At 37.8% G+C, this 20,422-nt stretch overlaps 1 protein-coding gene across 2 annotated transcripts in view; it reads left to right on the plus strand.

Moving 5' to 3' along the window:
* Positions 1-20,422, plus strand: part of LOC133532565 (zinc finger protein OZF-like) — a 34,552-nt gene that overhangs the window by 9,570 nt on the left and 4,560 nt on the right. The window contains exons 1-10 of one of the 2 annotated variants that reach the window (XM_061871299.1): positions 2,812-3,034; positions 3,248-3,379; positions 3,579-4,067; positions 5,805-5,935; positions 7,006-7,080; positions 10,454-10,583; positions 12,145-12,260; positions 14,213-14,309; positions 15,048-15,179; positions 19,107-19,208. In XM_061871299.1, coding sequence (XP_061727283.1) covers positions 2,927-3,034; positions 3,248-3,379; positions 3,579-4,067; positions 5,805-5,935; positions 7,006-7,080; positions 10,454-10,583; positions 12,145-12,260; positions 14,213-14,309; positions 15,048-15,179; positions 19,107-19,208 — 1,512 coding nt within the window. In that variant the 5' untranslated portion in view covers positions 2,812-2,926. Of the gene's footprint in view, positions 1-2,811; positions 3,035-3,247; positions 3,380-3,578; positions 4,068-5,804; positions 5,936-7,005; positions 7,081-10,453; positions 10,584-12,144; positions 12,261-14,212; positions 14,310-15,047; positions 15,180-19,106; positions 19,209-20,422 lie in introns of those variants that run through there. The other variant, XM_061871300.1, reaches the window with a different exon arrangement.

Here is a 20,422-nt window from a genome sequence, read left to right on the forward strand (position 1 = left end):
CCGTTTTTAAAATTTTCACGTCTCTCTTAATTTCCCCCGAAGCACAATGTACAAAATAATTAAAAATACATGTTCCATAATTTGCCCAGGCGTGCAAAGTTAACTGAATGTTTATAATGCTTTAAAAAGCTTAACTTGAGATTGCACCAACCGACTGACTTATCCTCGAGCCGCAATCGAAAAAAAAAAATTTTTTAGGGTATCATACATTGCACATCTTTTTAATTAAGATGTACTATGCACCAAGGTGTTCTTTATACACTACTTAGCTTGAACCCAATAGCTTTTAATTTACTCCAAAATTACGGCACTTTATAGTTTATACCTAAAATTTAACGGTCTTCCGTACATAATAGAAACGGTGCAACTCGGGGGAAATAATCTAGTTGCGCCATCTAACGAATCCAAAAAAAGCACGACTACACGACTTACTTCCATACTTTTTGTTAACTTGACTATACTACAGACGAACAGTGGCCGGCAACACGAAATTAGCGACCATATTCTGCGACGAAAGAAAAACGCATGAAAACTCGAAAACACGCGTTTTCCCAAACATAAGACTAATCTAGATAGATTGTATACCCCCAAAAACCCTCATATACCAAATTTCAGCGAAATCGTTAGAGCCGTTTCCGAGATCACAGAAATATATATATATACAAGAATAAGATACTAGGAAAAGGAAAAGGGTTGGTGCGGATATTTGTCGTTGATTTAATAGCATTCGTCTCTTTATTTAGAGTAGAGTAGAGTAGAAAGCGTTTATTCGAATAAGTATAGTGCACACATTATGGTAAAGTGTACTATTCATAATTTTCGATACACAGCGTATCTTTAAGCCGCTACCGAAACGATATATTTTAATGTAATGGCCCACAAATCTCGGTTGTAAAACAGTACTTATTTACTTATTAGGTATATATTTCATTAAACCTATCGTCCTTTGCCTTAATGCTTTACCTGAAAACGGCCCGAAAAGTGTATCTTTGGCAACGAACACCGCTCTCAACCACTCGATTTTACCTTCATTTCTGGCCATTTTTCCATTAATAATTGAAAACTAACAACAAATACTTACAACAGCAGCAAAATTCAATGAGTATCTATGAAAAACTTTTTTTTTAATAGTGATGTCCTTCACACCTGTTGATGTCACTTGTAATCGAGATTGACCATGGTTCTTTACAACTGTAATTATCTGTGTGTATTTATAAAACACCTGTAGCCGTTCACAGTGCATTACAGGTGCCTGTAGCCTGTACTCTTGTAACTTGTAACTTTATAAAATCGGTGGGTTCCCGGCAGTGAATGTGATAATATAAGACTTATAGACAAATCGCCTGATGGTATAGTGTAAATACCTTGAACTAGAATAGAATAGAAATCTTTATTGCGAAACCATGGTACATAATAGTTGTTACATTAGAGTGTGAATACACGTGGCACCCTGTTAGGGCATTGCAAATAATCTTACATCTAGTTATTCTAGTTTCTGAACGGTAGGACTAGTATATATCATGTAATGTTCTTAATTAAATATAAACAACATTGTCTAAACTTATTTCAACTAAGAATTAAATAGTTGTACCTAAATTAACATTTCAGTACACAAGGTGTTAATTAAGGATATATAATATGCAATAAGGGAATATCATTAGTAGTTACGAAATAAATTTATCTTCCATGAACACTAAGCCAGTTCACTCAAAAGAGTTTCAAGAATACAATACTATTGAGTGGTAAACCACAAATTAGGATAACGTCCTCGTAGTAAAAGATTATTACTGCCTTGAATTGTAGATTATCCACACTATTTCCTTGTACAATAGACTACAAAACACACTTACTAAATAATGACTAACATAACTTTTCTCGACACTCAAAAATAATGTATACTGTAGAAAAACGACTACAGGATACCATCAAATTTCGTCCATGGACACCCGGAACATCAGAGGGGTTGTAAATGCGTTGCGGGCCTTCAAGATGGGAGTATGCTCTTTTCTTGATCAACCACCATACCCTACCAATAATAATGTACATACATTATATTACAAGGATATTTATACGCAAGAAACAACTATAGTATTGTTCGAACTCTGTGGGTAGGGTCACAGGTTTCACTTCCATATAATTTATAACCTAAAAACGCAAAATTGTATTGAAATGACATCTGTCAACGTAGCCATCGAGTTTGAAAAATACTATATTGTCAAATAGGTCAATAAATAAAATGTAAAGCCCGACCAGAAATATATGATCATTCTCAAGAGGGCGCTGTTGTGTCTCATGTATAGGGTGACAGTTCAGTTTAGTTTGAAAAATTTAGTTCCAATGAAATTCCGCAATATGGCGTGCGCGCGTGATCGTATATTACTGGCCAGGCTTTACTTGTAAATTCTGGTAAGGATGAAAGAGGAAAACGTGCCGAGCAAGAGGAACGACGGAACTTCGTCCCTTTTTAGATATTTACCAATTAGGAAAAATTGCTAGGAAGAAAAAATCTATAATGACGACATTTATATGAATAATTCATAGTAATAGTTTATTAATAATTAATCTTCTTTTCATTTCATTTGTTTTGTTTAGCTGTGTTGACAAAGAAAGGGACAGAGTCCTCCCTCGAGCTATCTCGCTCGGCTCGATTCTTGGAGGCAAGAGCGCAGTCTATTTTACTATAATATGCCTTGAAATCGTAACGAGAAATCCAGTCGAGCGAAGTTGTTACATATATAGACCCCTTTATATCAGTTTAGTAGAAATAAACATTACTTTATGGCAACTTTTTTTAGCTGTCAAATTTTTAGGAAGCCATATCTTACCTGTGAGCCATATTAGAAAAAAAGCTGGCTTTCCTTTGCCGTTTCGCCACATAAAACATTTAATTCAATTAAGATTTTTGTATGAAACCCTCGTTAATACAATGGAGGAATTGTTGGCGTGTCGTGTATGTTTAATAACGGACGTTAAATTGTTCGATATATTCAAATATAAACTTGCAGAATCGTATCAAATTATAACAGGAACTCAGGTTAGCATTGTTTTGTTATTCTCCATTATTTTACTAAAATTCGTATAATTTACAGATTTAAATCAGTAACGCTGTCATTACTATAACTATTTAATTAGTTGCTGTGTTGAATTTCTTTCTACATAATTAATTTATGTGAAAGTCTTATTGTTTTTGCAAATTATGCTGCTATACGCATATTATCGAGTTTTAAAGTTATTTATGTTATTTCAGTTAACAGAAGATGGTCTACCTTTACATATCTGCAGTATTTGTGCTGTGTTACTTCAGAAAAGTGTGTTGTTTAAAAGTAAATGTCATAATGCAGAACACATACTCAAGTACTCACTGATGCAACAACATATGGTATGTATTTGTTTTCTTATTCATACAAGCGAAGGTAAATAAAACAGTACATTATACATAGATCTAGTGATTTATTAAAATTCCTGACACAGGTGTATTCCTGACAAACGGCCAAAATGTGTGGTGTTCAGTATTACCTACCCAATATTCTGAAGTACTTACCTGAATTGAACAAATTTTTTAATAATTATCGTTGCAGCTGACAACTGCTTACCTAAGGACCATAGACCGCAGCCTCCACTCTCTTACTCTGCCCCTCTCCACTACGACCATAAACAATACCATAGACATCTTCTACAAAATAAAAGAAGAAGCCATCACAGACATCGAGACCACAGATGAAATAGACAACACTGATAACATATCAGTCAAATATGAATCTGACGAAGAACCTCTAGCTAAAAAAGTAAAAAAGAAAAGAAAGAAGAAATTAAAAATTGAAGATGAGATCAAATTTGAAACTGATAATGATAATATTAATGAGGATAAAGTTATCGAAGATATAACTTATTTAGAAGGGTTAGAAGATGTACAAGTGGTTGTGTTGAGTAAAGAGGAACAGATAGAAGAGGTTTTGTTGAGGAAGAGTTCATTTAATTATTTGAACTCATTTTATAAATGTGATAAGTGTTATAAGGGGTTTATAACGGATTCAACATTTAAGAATCATATGGCAAGACATGCGTTGGTAAGTTATGAAGTTATTTTTAATTCTTTTCAAATTCAAAGATTTCATTTCAGTTTTTTTCACTGAAGCTGAAGCGCTGGCCTAGCAGTAAGAGCATGCAACTTGCAATCCGGAGGACGCGGGTTCAAACCCTGGCTTGTACCAATGAGTTTTTCGGAAATATCATTTGATATTTACCAGTCGCTTTTCGGTGAAGGAAAACATTGTGAGAAAACTGGACTAATCACAATAAGGCTAGTTTACCCTCTGGGGTGGAAGGTCAGATGGCAGTCGCTTTCTTAAAATCTAGTGCTTACGCGGATTCTTGGAATCAGTTGCCAAGCAGACCCCAGGCTCCCATGAGCCGTGGCCAAATGCTGGGACAATGCGAGGAAGATGATGATCATTAAGTTTTTTTTAACTTATTGATAATATGGTACCATTTGAGGCATTCGATTCCTAACATTAAAAAGAAAGAATTGCATAGAAGTTATGTCACTGTCAAACATAATACTGATCAATAAGAGGCGTTTCGTGCCTATATGATTTTGACTTTGACTAATTTCTGACTTGTATTGCTTTAATGAATGCAAGGGTATTCAGCTCTGGGGAGAAACTACAGGCTTGAATCATTCCAAGGCTCTTATCAAGGCCTTCAGCAAAAAGGCGGCCTCAAATGCCTTAGCGCTGTCTAGGAACCAACTGCGTAACTTGGTAAGGGTGCTTACTGGGCACTGCGGCCTAAATAAGCACATGCTCACTATGGGGAAACGTGACATGGGGCGGTGCAGTCTCTGTATGGAGGCAGAGGAGACGCCTCTGCACATCCTCGCAGAGTGCCCTTGCCTAATGCGCACTCGTGACTCAATCCTGGGCAGGCACATATTACGTCCGGAGGAGTTAAGGTCTCTCGAGATCAAGGGGATCCTGCAGCTGTTTGAAGTTGCAGGTTTGCATCGAGAGTTGTAGTAGGTGGCGATCACAATAGATCAGGAATGGTCGCAGTGATATTTAGGCTGTAGAGCCTTACATAGCCCCTAACATAGAAGAAGAAGAAGAAGAAGGGTATGCATATATGAGTAGACATTTGATCCTCAAAACAAACCTAATTGATTGATACCATTATTAAAAACAGGTCATCTAGCATCTAGCCTATTAAAGCCAGACAGATAAGTTGGCAGCAATTTTGACAGCCTAGACAGTGCAAGTGTTATTTAAATTGAAATTATTTTTTTTGCCAGAGACATTGGTTACATAAGGTGTTATAAAGTTTTACACAAGGTAAGAAAGTACACACCTCTCGCTAATAATAAGGGCATGCGAAGGAATTTCTTAAGCTAATTATATACACAACAATTCATAAATATATTATTTACAACAAACATGTTATATATTCTTACAGTTTATTTTTATTTATTTATTTATTAAGTACAACCACATCGTATATATTACATATGTTATATCACAATAATCTCAAAGTACTTCACCTTATATAATACAAGAATTATGAACGACGAAAGGGAACGACATAAACACTATGGGACATTACATTTTATAACATTAAATTTGTAAGATTTGTAACACAATTAACTAATATATGTACATTATTTACAAATAAATACTAATGATGATGTTTACTTCATGCACAGGGCTATCAACTTGGCTGCCAACTTAGCTTGGTCTGACTCTACTCGTAATTGTAGCTGACTGTACATTTGGTATTCAAAATTGTCAGAACCTTATTATTTTTTACTTCAGTTAAGTGGTCCGCACGCATGCGAGGTGTGCCTCACGCGGTGGCCGACAGTACGCGCGCTCCGCGCACACGTCATCACGTCGCACGAGCGCAAGTACGTGTGCCGCAAGTGCAACCACGTCTCCAAGTCCAGGTCAGTGAACTTTAGGAGCAGGGCATTATCTTCCGTGTATACTTGTATAGCGTATACTACAGGATCGTAGTCCAAACGCGTGTGTGTGTATCGCGATGGCCGACTGTGTGCGCTCAACGCACACGTCATCACGTCGCACGAGCGCAAGTACGTGTGCCGCAAGTGCAACCACGTCTCCAAGTCCAGGTCGGTAAATTAAATAGTGTCTTTGGTATAGTATTTTTCAAACTCAATCGGTAGAGTGACAACTGACAGGTGTCATCTCCATATTTATTACCTAAAAACGCCAATTTCAAAATTGTATTGAAACGACACCTAAGCAAGGGCGTGGCCAGCTAGTGAATTAGGGGGGAGGGGGGCAAGTTGATATATCACCGGAGGCCTAATTTTAAATACAATATATGCCCCTCTGTGGCGTCTCAAATTAAGTGCCAACAAATCGCCAATGTATGTAATTGAATATAATTAGGCATTATTGTGATTTTTTTATGGAACCCGCTGTCAGCTCGATTCATAAACCCACGTATTTTAATTCATTCCATTATGTAGCCGTCACATAAAGTACTATTATTAAATGAAAAATATGAGACAGCCAGCACTGCCGGGCACAGGTCTCTTGTCATGCACATTTGCATACATACATACATACATAAATAAATAAGTATTATAGGACATTATTACACAAATTCACTAAGCCCCACAGTAAGCTCAATAAGGCTTGTGTTGTGGGTACTTAGACAACGATATATATAATATATAAATACTTAAATACAAAGAAAACACCAATGACTCAGGAACAAATATCCATGCTCATCACACGAATAAATGCCCTTACCAGGATTTGAACCCGGGACCATCAGCTTCGTAGGCAGGGTCACTACCCACTAGGCCAAACCGGTCGTCACATACATATAATCACGCCTATTTCCCGGAGGGCTATAGGCAGAGACCACGGATTTCCACTTGCTACGATCCTGACATACCTCTTTCGCTTCCTTCACTTTCATGACATTCCTCACACATTTGTAAAAGAATAAAATAAAAACATTGAAATAACTCATTATTTTCAGTCACAGAGCAAAGGAACACAGCAAGTGGCATCTCGGCTTCACTTACACCTGCAAGATATGTGGAGCTTCGTTCACGTAAGAGATTATTACTACACTAATATAACTAAATAATAAATAAATGTCGGGATAAGCTTCATAAGCTTAAAAGTAAAAAATACTTTTTCTGCCCTCCGGGCGGAAAGCGTCAACTTTGCTCCCGCTGCGCTAAACGAAGTTACCGCTTTCCGCCTTCGTCGAGCAGAAAAATAGTATGCGCACCACGGAAGGAAACGTAGCACATTCCATCCCGCGTGTTTGGCACCCTCGCCTTCGGCTCAGGTGACAATTTTACACGCGGCACGCAATTTCCTACTTTTCCTCCCTTGGGACACAAATAACTATTCTGCTGAATCATCACAACAAACTCATTGTAGTCTTAAGCGTACTTTACTGACTTCATTATGCCAATTGAAATCAAATTATTTATTTCAGATAGATTAAATACAAAAAATAATAACAATCAAATCATACTTAAACACACTCAACACAACATGTCTAAGATTAACAAATAAAAGAAAAATAAATTACAATAAAATTAGACACTGACAAAATCAAGAAAACTAAAAAGAAGAAATACATTAAAACAAGAGATTAAATTACAATAACCGCCATTTTGAACATTTTCTCAAAAACAAAGCAACAGTAAAATTATATCTAACTACCGAACCTGCTCACAAAATTCCACGAGAATCGGTCACTACATCTGAAACTGAGACCTTCGCTAGCGCTCGGTCAGTTATGAGACAATCATACACACATCAACCTAGCCCTACAATAAGCTCAATAAGGCTTGTGTTGTGGGTACGGGCGATAATATATATAATAGATATAGACAAATACTTTTATACATAGAAAAAAATCATTAATTCAGGACAAATACTTGTGATTAACACACAAAAAAATTCTCGAGGCGAGTAATCTCGAGAAGTTTGTCCTTCGTCGAGACGGAAAAAAAACTCAATGCCTCGAGAACTCGAGAAATAAATATCTTGTGATAAGTAAGTAAAAAGAAAACACCCGTATAACTCGTGATGTGTCTATACTGTATAATTATTAATTACTTTTGATAAATCAAATCATCCCGATATATTCCTATTAGCAAAATAGTACAATTTTTGCAGCTTCATTGCTACGTTGCAATCTGTAGCATCGCTCAAGGAGAAGCTTAAAAAATTGTCGCTTTCCGATACTTTGGTTACGACTTCCTAGTTCCATTGAGTACTTCTACTTTTTTAATTTCCTTTACTTTTCTGGTTCGAATTCATATCTATTTATATTATATATTGAATATTTATTTATTTTTATTATTTTTATATATATTGTATGCATTATTTTATGGTTATTTTTCTATCTATGTATATTTGTATCAATGTGTATTCAAAACGTGCATTTCATTAATTTCAGTGATTGTACACTTTTGTTTGCGTTTGTCATTCATTCACCGTTATTTCTGTTTGACTCATTTCCTCAAAGGTTGACTGGAAGAGATCCCATACAGGGATAAGTTCGCCTTTGTTGTATTTAATTTACTCTGTAACTGTGTTTTTCGTGTTTTTATTTCTATGTACAATAAAGTATATACATACATACATACATACGTTGAGTAAGTATTAATATTACGTAGTAAAACTTCTGTAAGTTAGTCACATGGAGTTAAATATTCTTGCCTAATAAAATACCATATTGTGGCTTGTTTACATTTTGTTCAATACCTAAAGAAATACACTATAACCTATCACATCGTCGGCGCGCACGTCTGTACCAATTTTTTTATTTTATTAAGTGCAATTTATGGTAACTAAAAACTTACCAAATGTTTGATGATCTCACCTACGACTCCTATAAGTCTGATTTGTAATAAAGCAAAAAAAAACATGGTGTTATTTGAAACATTAAAAATTTCCCGAGAAACTCAAGAAATCCTGGTCGAGAATTCCCGTGTCTCGAGAAATAAAGAAATCGGAAATCCTAGCCAGGATTCAAACCAAGACCTCTTTCGTAGGTAAATCACTATTAGGTAGGGTAAGTGCTGATTTGTGCGCGCTTAGAATCGGACGCGCATAAAATATGCAGCAGCATATTATCGAATAATTTATATTTATTCGCGATCGGCGCGACTTAGGTCGCTGCCCCGTATTTTTCGCAATGGGTTCGAAACAACTCATATCGAATGAGTTACTGGCGTTCGTACAGAATGCCATAGACACCATGGATGAAGTCAGCATCAGGCAGATCTGCAAATCAAGTTTCAGTGAAGACGATATTTGCAGTGGCAAGGCGCTACTCTTCCAGACGCTCGGCAAAACTGACCAGATGCCATCCCGTCGGAGGGATGGGGGTGTGAAGAGTCTCCAGGACATAATTAAAGTGTTGAAGGAGACCGATCCAGACGACGTGCCTGCCTTCGTTGCGAAGCGGTTGGACCGGTTACCGCCGGTTACCTTCGATCACGTCGACGTCACCAGGCTGCTGAAGGACATAACATTCCTGAAGACAAGTCTGACTGAGATGCAGTCCAAGTTAGAGGTGGCAAATAAAACCATTTGTGAACTTCGTGTCGAGGTGGCGACGCTTCGTGACACTGTTTCGGAATGTAGGTCACACGAGGCCACTGACTTGGGCTCGGGTAGTGATGCGCGTGCAATTATGTGCAATGCTGGGTCAGCAACGAGCGATATGACGCCTGTCCCCGCCGGCCCGCCCCCCGCACCCCGCACGCCGCGTCGTGTCTTGCCGTCAACTGCTCCAGTTGGTGTATCAGCGACTCCACATCGCGATTACGCTGCTGCTGCAAAACTGAGAAAAGCACCTTCAAGGGTGCCTGAACATGTTTCTCGTGATGAGAAGCCACCCCGCGCCGAGAAAGGATTCACACAGGCGTCGAAGGAGAGGAGGCCGCGCAAGGCGCCTCGCAAGAGCCAGTGTGGCACGGCAGAGCCGGATATTGCTTCTGGCCTGAGGGTTGCCATACCGAACACGGCGCTATATGTTTCGCGCCTGCATGTTTCCGCCACGGCAGAAGATGTGGTGGAATATGTCCGCAAGAAGATTCGTTACGAGCTGAAAGTATTCCAGCTGCGATCGCGGCATCACGTGCACTTCAGCTCGTTTGTGGTGCGCGTCCCGCGGCCGCTGCTGGAAACCATCGCGAGCGCAGACTTCTGGCCGAAAGGTGTGATATTTCGGCGGTTTCGTGGGAATCTGCCGAATCCCGCACCAGAACAGGCGGCGCAACCGAAAACTGCGTCGTCAAAATGATATTTATATTTTAAGATTTTTATTATTGTATGTATGTTAGTCTGTAAGGTATGTATATATGGGCCATAGTTGCCTGAAAATAAATGATATTTATTATTATTATAAGGTTCGTAGGGATAGATGTAATAACCCCAACGTGCATAATTTGCAGCAAATCTACGAGCCACCTCACACACATCCGGCTGCAGCACCCGTCCAACAACTGCTGCGAGCTGTGTGGCGAGTCCTTTATCGGCGAGTACGGGCTCGCCATGCATCGCAAGAAGGCGCACAGGGGCCAGGTACGTGACAGAAATGCCTGTTAATATCGATCCAAAACCGTTACATTACTTCGTTAATCTAAAACTGCTTAGTTAATTAAATGCGAATTAAAAACATTCGTTCTTTTCCTTACCGGTAAGCAGAGGCAAAGAGAATTTGAAATATAGGTGTATTGTCAAGGAAAACTTTGTAGCGACGTAAATTTACTGCCATCTTTCGACACATGATTAAAACTTTTAGAACGCCATTTGTGTTTGATCCTTATTTTTCACTGATATGTGTTAAATTCTCAGATCATAGAAGGTACTAGGTGTCTGGCGGACGCGTGGCGCGTGTCGCCGCAACATGGCCGGATCGTGGCCATACCGTGTCGGCCGTCGACAGTCGCAATTTATCTGTCATTGAAAAATTGACGTCGAAATAGGAGTGCATACAAAAACCATATGGATCATGGGGTTACATACCACTTGTGGGTACATTTATTTTCACGTATTAGTCAATAAAACCACACATTTTAAGAAATAAATCCAGTGACATATGATTTTTCTGAGTCCATTTCGTCAAACAAACGCGTTGCAATTTGAATATGCATGCCAATTGACGGTTTAGCATGAAAAACTATTTGTAGTGTGCTAAGCAACGGCGCAATGCATTACACCGCTAAAGATATTCACAACGGCATTATTGTTTCTTCTAAATATCCTCATTGATAGATATAAAAAGTGACAAATTTTGGAAATCAAGTTGCAAAACCTAAATTTTATGAAAAAAAAAACTATAAGTTCAGTTTACGCGACTTTTGATTTTTATGTACAACATTTTTTTTTGTGAAAATGACCTAAACACATATCATTTTTTTCCTTCATTTGGCCTCAAAAATGAGTTATTAAACTCTTTCGGGCTCCTCGTGTTACACCTTGTATAAAGGCGACGTTTTAAAGATAATAGTACATTACTATAGAGGCCGGGAAACGTAGGGTTGCAGGCCAAGTAAATATAGACGGCCCAGCTTAGCGAGGTCTGATAGGGATACGCGGCCGGCAACCCCGTTTCTCGCCGAGATTTGTATAGTGCTTTTCTCAAACTTGCAATGAAAAAAAAAAAAAAAATAGGATAATGATGATGATTGATGATGATGATTGTTATTATTACTTTCGGGTTATCAAAAGGGGAACGAAAATTTGATCATTTTAGGAGATACAGCCCTATAAAGATTTCTGCATGACTGAAAAAAATAACTATATATAAAATAATGACATTTTTGTTCCCCTTTGAAATCCTGTAGTAATATTTAACAATCACAAAAGAGAAAAAAAACACAAATAATACAAAAAAGAAAAAAAAACAATGGCAGAATTTTGCTTATAGGGTTTTTATGGTTGAATGCCAAGACGTGCCATAATTTGACGCTTAAAAACAAAAGAACGTTGTCTTACACGCCTAGGTGTGTAAGGCAGTATGAAATTCCTTTACATATCACCTTCACTCATCGCACCTGATAGTATTTCCGGACCTAATTTGAAGTAAGTCATGTCAACATTTCATTACAAGTTTGAGAAAAATGTATGACCGTGTTGACAGAATAACGTGAAGTCGGAGTCGTTGTGCGTGCCCTGCGGCGTACAGTTCCGGAGTGTGGACGCGCTGAACAGGCACGTCAGCTCCGCGGGGGACCACTCCTGTAACACTAGCTTAAGGTAACTGTTCCTATGATATTTATTTATTTAAACTTTTTTTTTTTTTTTTTTATACTACTTCGGTGGCAAACAAGCTACGGCCCGCCTGATGGTAAGGCAGGTAAGGCAGTCTCCGTAGCCTACGTACGCCTGCAACTCCAGAGGAGTTACATGCGCGTTGCCGACCCTAAACCCGCCCCCCTCTGAGCTCTGGCAACCTTACTCACCGGCAGGAACACAACACTATGAGTAGGGTCTAGTGTTATTTGCAGACCTCGGACAGGGTGAGCTGTTTTAAGAGTTTGCATAATATGAACATACCTACGTAGTCATTCAATGGCAGATGTGATGTAATTGAATAACGAATTAAATTATTCTAATTAGATCTTTACATAACTAGCAAAACAAATTAATTGTATAGCAAGCCTCTTTAAATGATAAGCATATTATTTTATAAGCTGGTCTTCGTCTGCTTCTGTCAGTCAGAAATTAGAAGACGTCATAGCTAGAAACCCAGACTTAGATCTGTTTAGGGACTATGCTGAAAAAATTTCGGAAGGAACAGATGTGGACGGTATTTTAATGTACAACTTCACTCCGCTCACTTCAGTGGAAGTAGAAAGGTCTTTTTCCATCTATAAGTGGATATTAAACTCAAGAAGAAGTGCGTTGAAAATTGAAAATCTAGAAAAAATTATAGTTCTTTATTACAATAACCAATAACAAAGAAAAATTTGAATAAATAAATAATACTTACTCGTTTTGTACATAATGCACTGTCATTTTTGTTTAATTATTATTCATGAATTCTTTTTAATATTTCATCTTGAGGCATATCTATATTAACATCTACACTTGGCATTAATGACGTAAAAATGGCTCACTCTGTCCGAGGTCTGGTTATTTGGCTGCGGTTTTCTGTAAGGTGGAGGTACTTCCCCAGTTGGGCTCTGCTCTAGATCTGGAATGACATCCACTGGCTGTGCCCTACCACACAAAGCGAGATGACATTCACAATGCCCATACCTCTCTTATGGACGTAGTTTAAGGACGTACCCGGGTCCGGGTATTTAAACTTTATTTTAGTATTGGTTAGTTTAGGAGCAAATAAATTGTGACAGAAGGACAGACAGACAGACTCACGTTATTCCGTAAAAATGCCAGTTGGCTATCGAAGCTATACCAACATTTATACATACAGTGCGTCCCTAGCCATTGGACAAAGCCGAAATGTACATATGCATTAGGGTATTTAGAACCAGTGTACAAAGTATGATAACGACCGGTGTAGCCGTTTCGAAGAAATTAACAAATTACCATTTTTTACTTCGGAGCAGCCTGTATGTGTTAGTAGCTCCTAAGGTAATATCCTCAAAGAATGGTATATGGAACCTTTTCGACCTTTTTGATTATCTTTTTTATTTATGACACTAATAAGCTTCTGACTTTTGAAAAATGTCATCATTATCAAATATTTCGAACAAATTGTCAAAAACACTGCCAAAGATTAACACAGTATGTTTCTTTTTGTTGTCCATTATTGCAAATAACTTTTGTTCGACAATTTTATTTTTTTATCTTTTGTTCTAATTAAAAAAATATTAACGTCAGAGCATTCCTGAGAAGTAACCCTACGTGGGATTTCAGGGTTTGTCCAATGGCTAAGGTCATATTTAAAAAAAAGTAGTCTAGAATGGCATATATTACAACATAAAAACTCTTATTTACAGTACATATGGGGCTACTTTATAGCACTAGTGCGAGAAGTAGCATATTACGTTACTGTGTCGAACATTTAAAGGGCCATATGTACTGTAAAACGTTGTACGATACATGTGCGAATAGGTAATTCGCAACTCGTGTCGATTTAAAACACTCCCTTCGGTCGTGTTTTAATTTATCGCCACTCGTTTCGAATTTCCTATTTTTCGCACTTGTATCGTAATGTACTATTATTTGTTTTGTATTTCCAGACCGTGTCTCAGTTGTGGCGAAGGTTTTTCGTCGGACGAAACGTTGAAAGAACATCTGAAGATACACGCGACCGACGACTACGTCAAATGTGAAGAGGTACGGCGGTTTAAGTACTCTAGAAAACCAACTCACCCAGTAATAAGTTTTTGGTACAAGCTTTTATCGCTGACTGTACTTTTCTTTCCACAGGCAACTAATACTAAACGAGCAAATTCTAAAAACCCCAAACACAATTAGGTTGCGTTGTTTTATCACAGAGTTCCTATGGCCACCTCCTGTCTCCATCATCAGATCAGCTCGATGGTACCATAATATTGCATTGTCACCCGACTTACATATGTATGCAAATTTTCAGCTCATTCGGAAACCGGGGAGTGGATCAAATTTAACTTGCAAGATTACAAACAGACAACGGTCAGGTGAAAGTAAATAAAAGCTTGTACAAAGGGCCAACTGCGTGTTGAGCCACGCATATCGGATGATTCCGTACCTTCATACAATATGAAAAAAAGTGGCTGTGACAGAATCGGACAGACAGACGGACATGACGAATCTATAAGGGTTCCGTTTTTTGCCATTTGGCTACGGAACCCTAAAAACATACCAGCAAAAGGTACAACAAACAAAACGAAGTACGCCACGTTCGTGACATCTACGTCTTTTTAATAAAAATATAAGTTTTTTTTGGAAAAACCCATTGATGGTACAACCGATCATGTTAAAAACAATTTCCGTAAAAAGTATTTATTAAGCTATATTTTGAGATGAGGAACTCGTACCGCTTAATGGACTTCTGTTTCTAAATAAATGACTAAATATTTTTTCCTACCGCAGTGCAACAGAACATTCGCCCACGAAAAGTCCTACGCCATCCACTACCAACGGGTTCATCTGCGGGTCAAGTCCGCTTCCCGGCGAGACCACACCGACAGGGTCGTCTGCGAGATCTGCGGCAAGAAGTGCACGGTGGGTGGCACGTGAGATTTGTTGAGATTTGGCTCACGTGCACTATAGCACGCCCCTACCAGCGGCATCTGCGCGTCAAGTCCACTTCCCGATGCGACCACACCGACAGGGTCGTCTTCGAGATCTGCGGGAAAAAGTGCACGGTAGGTGACACGTGAGATTTGTTGAGATTTGGCTCACGTGCACTATAGCACGCCCCTACCAGCGGCATCTGCGCGTCAAGTCCACTTCCCGATGCGACCACACCGACAGGGTCGTCTTCGAGATCTGCGGGAAAAAGTGCACGGTAGGTGACACGTGAGATTTGTTGAGATTTGGCTCACGTTTATAGTGGACGCCCCCTACCAGTGTCTATCTGCGCGTCAAGTCCACTTCCCTATGCGACCACACCGACAGGGTCGTCTTCGAGATCTGCGGGAAAAGTGCACTGTAGATGACACGTGAGATTTGTTGAGATTTAGCTCACGTTTATATTAGTGGACGCCCCCTACCAGCGGCATCTGCGCGTCAAGTTAACTTCCCGACGAGACTATACCGACAGGGTCGTCTGCGAGATCTGCAGTAAGAAGTGCACGGTAGGTGATACGTGAGATTTGGCTCGTGTTTATAGTGGACGTCCCTCCCAGCGACATCTGCGCGTCAGGTCCACTTCCCGACCAGTTCACACCGATAGGGTCGTCTGCTAGATCTGTGGCAAGCAATGCACGGTAGGTGACACGTGAGATTTTTTGAGATTTGGCTCACATTTATAGTTTACCTCTTTCACCCTTCCGTTTTGGCCTTCTACTGAGGTGTACAATAAAGAGTATTCTATCTATCTATACACAGGTTAGAAAGTGGAAATTGTTGATATTGCTTCCATACGACTCATATGAAATACAAGAAAATTCAAGGCCTAGATCAACAATTGTCTAATTTCAATCGTAGATTACTCATTTGTCTATGTTTATCCTCTATTGTTTGGAATTAAGTTTGAAAGTGGCAACTGTCAGGACAACTAGATAGATAGATAGATAGATAGATAGATAGATAAAATCTTTATTCAACCACAACTTACATGCTTTGTGACACAAACAAATAACAAGAGAAAAAGAAAATTGACAAGAGAAAGAAAAAGTAACATACAATTTGACACTAATATCAATAACAATGTATTACGTGTCTTATTTTTAGATTTGTAGAGATATTAGTAGAGGGTCATGTGTTGTGGTAAGGAATAGGCGCTGACTCAGCATAAATGCTGAGACCACAGCGCTGATCTTCCGTCAGAACATTAAAACCTACACTAATAAAGGACCAGTGCAGTGCTAGTCAATGTACTTATATGTATAAATATATATGCATATTACATATATTTGTACTGTAAGTATGTAGGTACTGTAAATATTTGCAAGAAAATATGACACGTAGTTATTATTCTTATTAATTTATAAGATGTGAGCGCAAGTGGATAGGTAACGGCAGGTAATGGTGTGGTCAGGTGGGGTTAAGTTTTAGGCACATCGTTTTTGGGTTTCTAATAGGTATTGGCGTAATTTAATTTTAAATTGAGGCTTACTTTTTATTAATATTCTGATTGGTGGAGGTATGTTGTTCCAACTACTGTTCTGTATTTTGGCAAACAAATATATTCTGATTTTAATAATTGTATTGTACATATTAGCTGTCCAATTCAAATTTGTATTAGACTTTACTCATCAGTCATCTTACCATCAATGAATCTTTTCAACACCCTTGCTCATAACAGGTGTTATTACACATAGGCAATGCGGTAAGTAAACTAAGTAATGTCGACCTAGGGCTTTAATGTATTTTTTCATCACATTTGCTAGAAGATGCGGACCGTAAATCTTGAATTACTGCTGCTGCTAAATTAAATTAATTTACTTCCGAAATTAAAAAAGAAAGTAAATACATTTATTTATGACAAAACAAACACGGATGACAAAAACATGTTGACAATACAATGTCCTCATGATGTTTCACACTGGGTATATATTTATATATGTATGTATATATGTTTATGTATCATATTATTTATGTACGTATAATTTTATATAGGTAATTTAGTGATTTTTTTTTTGTCATTTTACTCTGTATTCTGACCCTGCACCAATTAGGATCTTTCGGTTTGGCTCATGGTTGACTGGTAGAGAATGCCTTCTGGCATTAAGTCCGCCATTTGTACCAGGGATCGGAAACCGGTATTTTTTTGTATGGGAACGAAAACGGTATTTTTTCGTTCTTTGTTAATTATTTCATTCCTAATCGGGCAATCTAATAATACGAAGTCGTTATCTAAAAACACAACTGAGTCCTACATTTTGAGTATAAAATAAACCGAAATATATGGTTATTTCGATGTTTTTGCAAAAAACCGGTTCCGATCCCTGATTTGTACTCTTCATGTATTGTGCAATAAAGTTTAAATAAATAAATAAATAAATGTATTAACATTTAGCGCAAAATGCCATAAAAGGGTCACAACTCAGCATTTAGCTGGCAGCTGTTCTTCCGTTGTGTATGTTTATTCATCTTTTATCCTTACCAGTGTAATGAATAATATTGTGTGTCCCACGGGCGGTACAGGAATTACGATCTCGTTTTAATTAAGCCCTGGCCTTCGGGCTTCAATTCACTCTTTCATCAATTCTTCTATAAATAAATAAATATTATAGGACATTATAACACAAATTGACTAAGTTCCACAGTAAGCTCAATAAAGCTTGTGTTGAGGGTACTTAGACAACGATATATATAATATATAAATATTTATAAATACTTAAATACATAGAAAACACCCATGACTCTGGAACAAATATCCATGCTCATCACACGAATAAATGCCCTTACCAGGATTTGAACCCGGGACCATCAGCTTCGTAGGCAGGGTCACTAGATAGATAGATAGATAGATAATCCGTTTATTTGTTTGCCACAATACACACAGGAAATACAATTAATAAAATGACAAAAAAAAACAGATGATACAAAATTATACGAGAGAAATACACATTTATACAAAATAGAAGTAGAAAGGAAATGTTGTGTGCGTCGCAGCAAAACAAAAGGGTTCTGGCTCAGTATTACGCTTCACCCTATGGGAGAGGCACTGATATTCTGTCAGGACCAGATCACGTCAACCAAGATACAGTGTAGAATATGCAATATTCAAAGTTAGTACTTACCTAAATACCTTGTTTATAAAACTAGTGACTTAATTATCATTGAAAGTGAGTACTTGCAAAGTTATGATATTGAAGTGTCAGTGTGATTAGCATGCTTAAGTAATACGTAGTGTCAAGTGTAATTATAAGAAAAAAATCATTTTATATACATTATGAATTACTAAAACCAAATAAAATAATAGTATTAGTGAAGACTAAATTCGGTAATCAGCAACCAGGTAACCATGAGGGACTCCCAAAGTTTGTTTCTCCAAAAGGTATTTTTTTAAATGAAATTTGAAAGATTGCTTGGTTTTCATATGACGAATAGGTGGAGGAATATTGTTCCAGCACCTGGTTGCGAGATACCGAAAACAGCCTGTGAAAGCAACGGTTTTATGGGGATGCGCTTCCAAAAGACAACGTCTGGTAGATCGAGTACCGTGTCGTTTATGGAAAGAGGAAATACGTATTTTGGAGTACAAATATCCGGGCCTTTCGTTATTCAACACGCCAAATAGAAGATTCGCAAGATGTAGATGTCTACGAGAGGACATATTTAATATGGATGCTTTGTTTAAGTAAGGCGTAATATGTCTTCTCGGCGGGATTGAACAACAAAAGCGGAAACAGGCATTTTGGACTCTTTGGATAAGACGGCCCGTTTTATCCAGCAGTCGTACTACCCACTAGGCCAAACCGGTCGTCGTTCTATACCTCTTTTAATACACAATGTTCTAATTAAATTATCTTTTGACAGTCAAACGCCACGCTCGTGTACCACCAGCGGACACACACGGGAGAGAAACCCTACCAGTGCACCAAGTGCCCCAAGCGGTTCAGCGTCTGCCAACTATTGCAGGTTATAAACTATTATATAAACGGAATTCAAATATATGCGTAAATTAGCATTTCTTGTTATTCATTTTCATAGTACGATTATTTGAATTCAGAAATGTCGCCCTGCTGAAGGAATAAAGATCTGCAGGCGATTGATTCTGAAAGAGGCAAGCATCTGCGTTAGTCGATATTTTTATAAGTTTGACGAAATAGTACATTCTGCAACAAGGGGGGGTAAGTGAAATTTTGGATACGAGGGTGGTAATTCCCGACAGCGGCAGGAGTTACACAATGTTTTTCATCACACTTGGGAAGAAAAAACTAAATTTTAATCGAAATAATTCTTAAATACGGTGACATATCAAACATTCGTCCGCCATTTTGTAATTTCTTGACAGGTTAGCATCGAGGGCACAGACCTATCCGGCATTCAGCCACCATAGAAAATTATGTAAAAATATTTTAAACGGCTCAAATAATCAAATTATTTAATTTTAAACATAAACAAAAATATTTAATTATAAACGTCAGTATTTTAAAAGTAAAACTCATTTATGCTATTTGGTTTGTATGAATTATACATAATTTTATAAAAGGTATAACTCCCTAGGGAGTTATAATTTTTTTTTTACACAAATGATAACTCCCGCGGGAACAAAATAGGTCTTTGTCCTTCAGTACACCTGCATGAAATAAGAACTTTTCGAGCAAGTATGATGAAAAAATATTAATATAGATTAAGAAATCTACCTCAAGTTTTTACATTCCCCACCTCAGATAGAACGTATCTCTTTACATTATTATCTAGTTCACTCTTTAAAACCTTACTATAAGGCATTTAAATTCACTTATATTCACTATACCAAAGATATATACACCGTATAAGATAAAAAAAAAGTGCCTCGAAACAGCAAGAAAAATGTATGCTCGAATATATGGCAATATACCTTTGGCCTATACTTTAACGCATATCAACAAAGAGAATTTGAAATAGAGGTGGATTGTCAAAGAAAACTTTGTAGCCACAGTAAATTTACTGCCATCTTTCGACACATGATTAAAACTTTTAGTACGCCATTTGACTTTGATCCTTATTCTTTCACTGTGTTAAATTTGTTCAATATCTAAAAGTGGCGCCATCTAATAGACCAAAGGTCAAAGGTATTACAACCTTTACCCGATGCCCGGTAAGATGGCGCCACTTTTTGATATTTATTAAATTTAACACATATCATG

Source organism: Cydia pomonella, chromosome 27 (assembly GCF_033807575.1).
Source record: "Cydia pomonella isolate Wapato2018A chromosome 27, ilCydPomo1, whole genome shotgun sequence".
Lineage (NCBI taxonomy): Eukaryota > Metazoa > Arthropoda > Insecta > Lepidoptera > Tortricidae > Cydia > Cydia pomonella.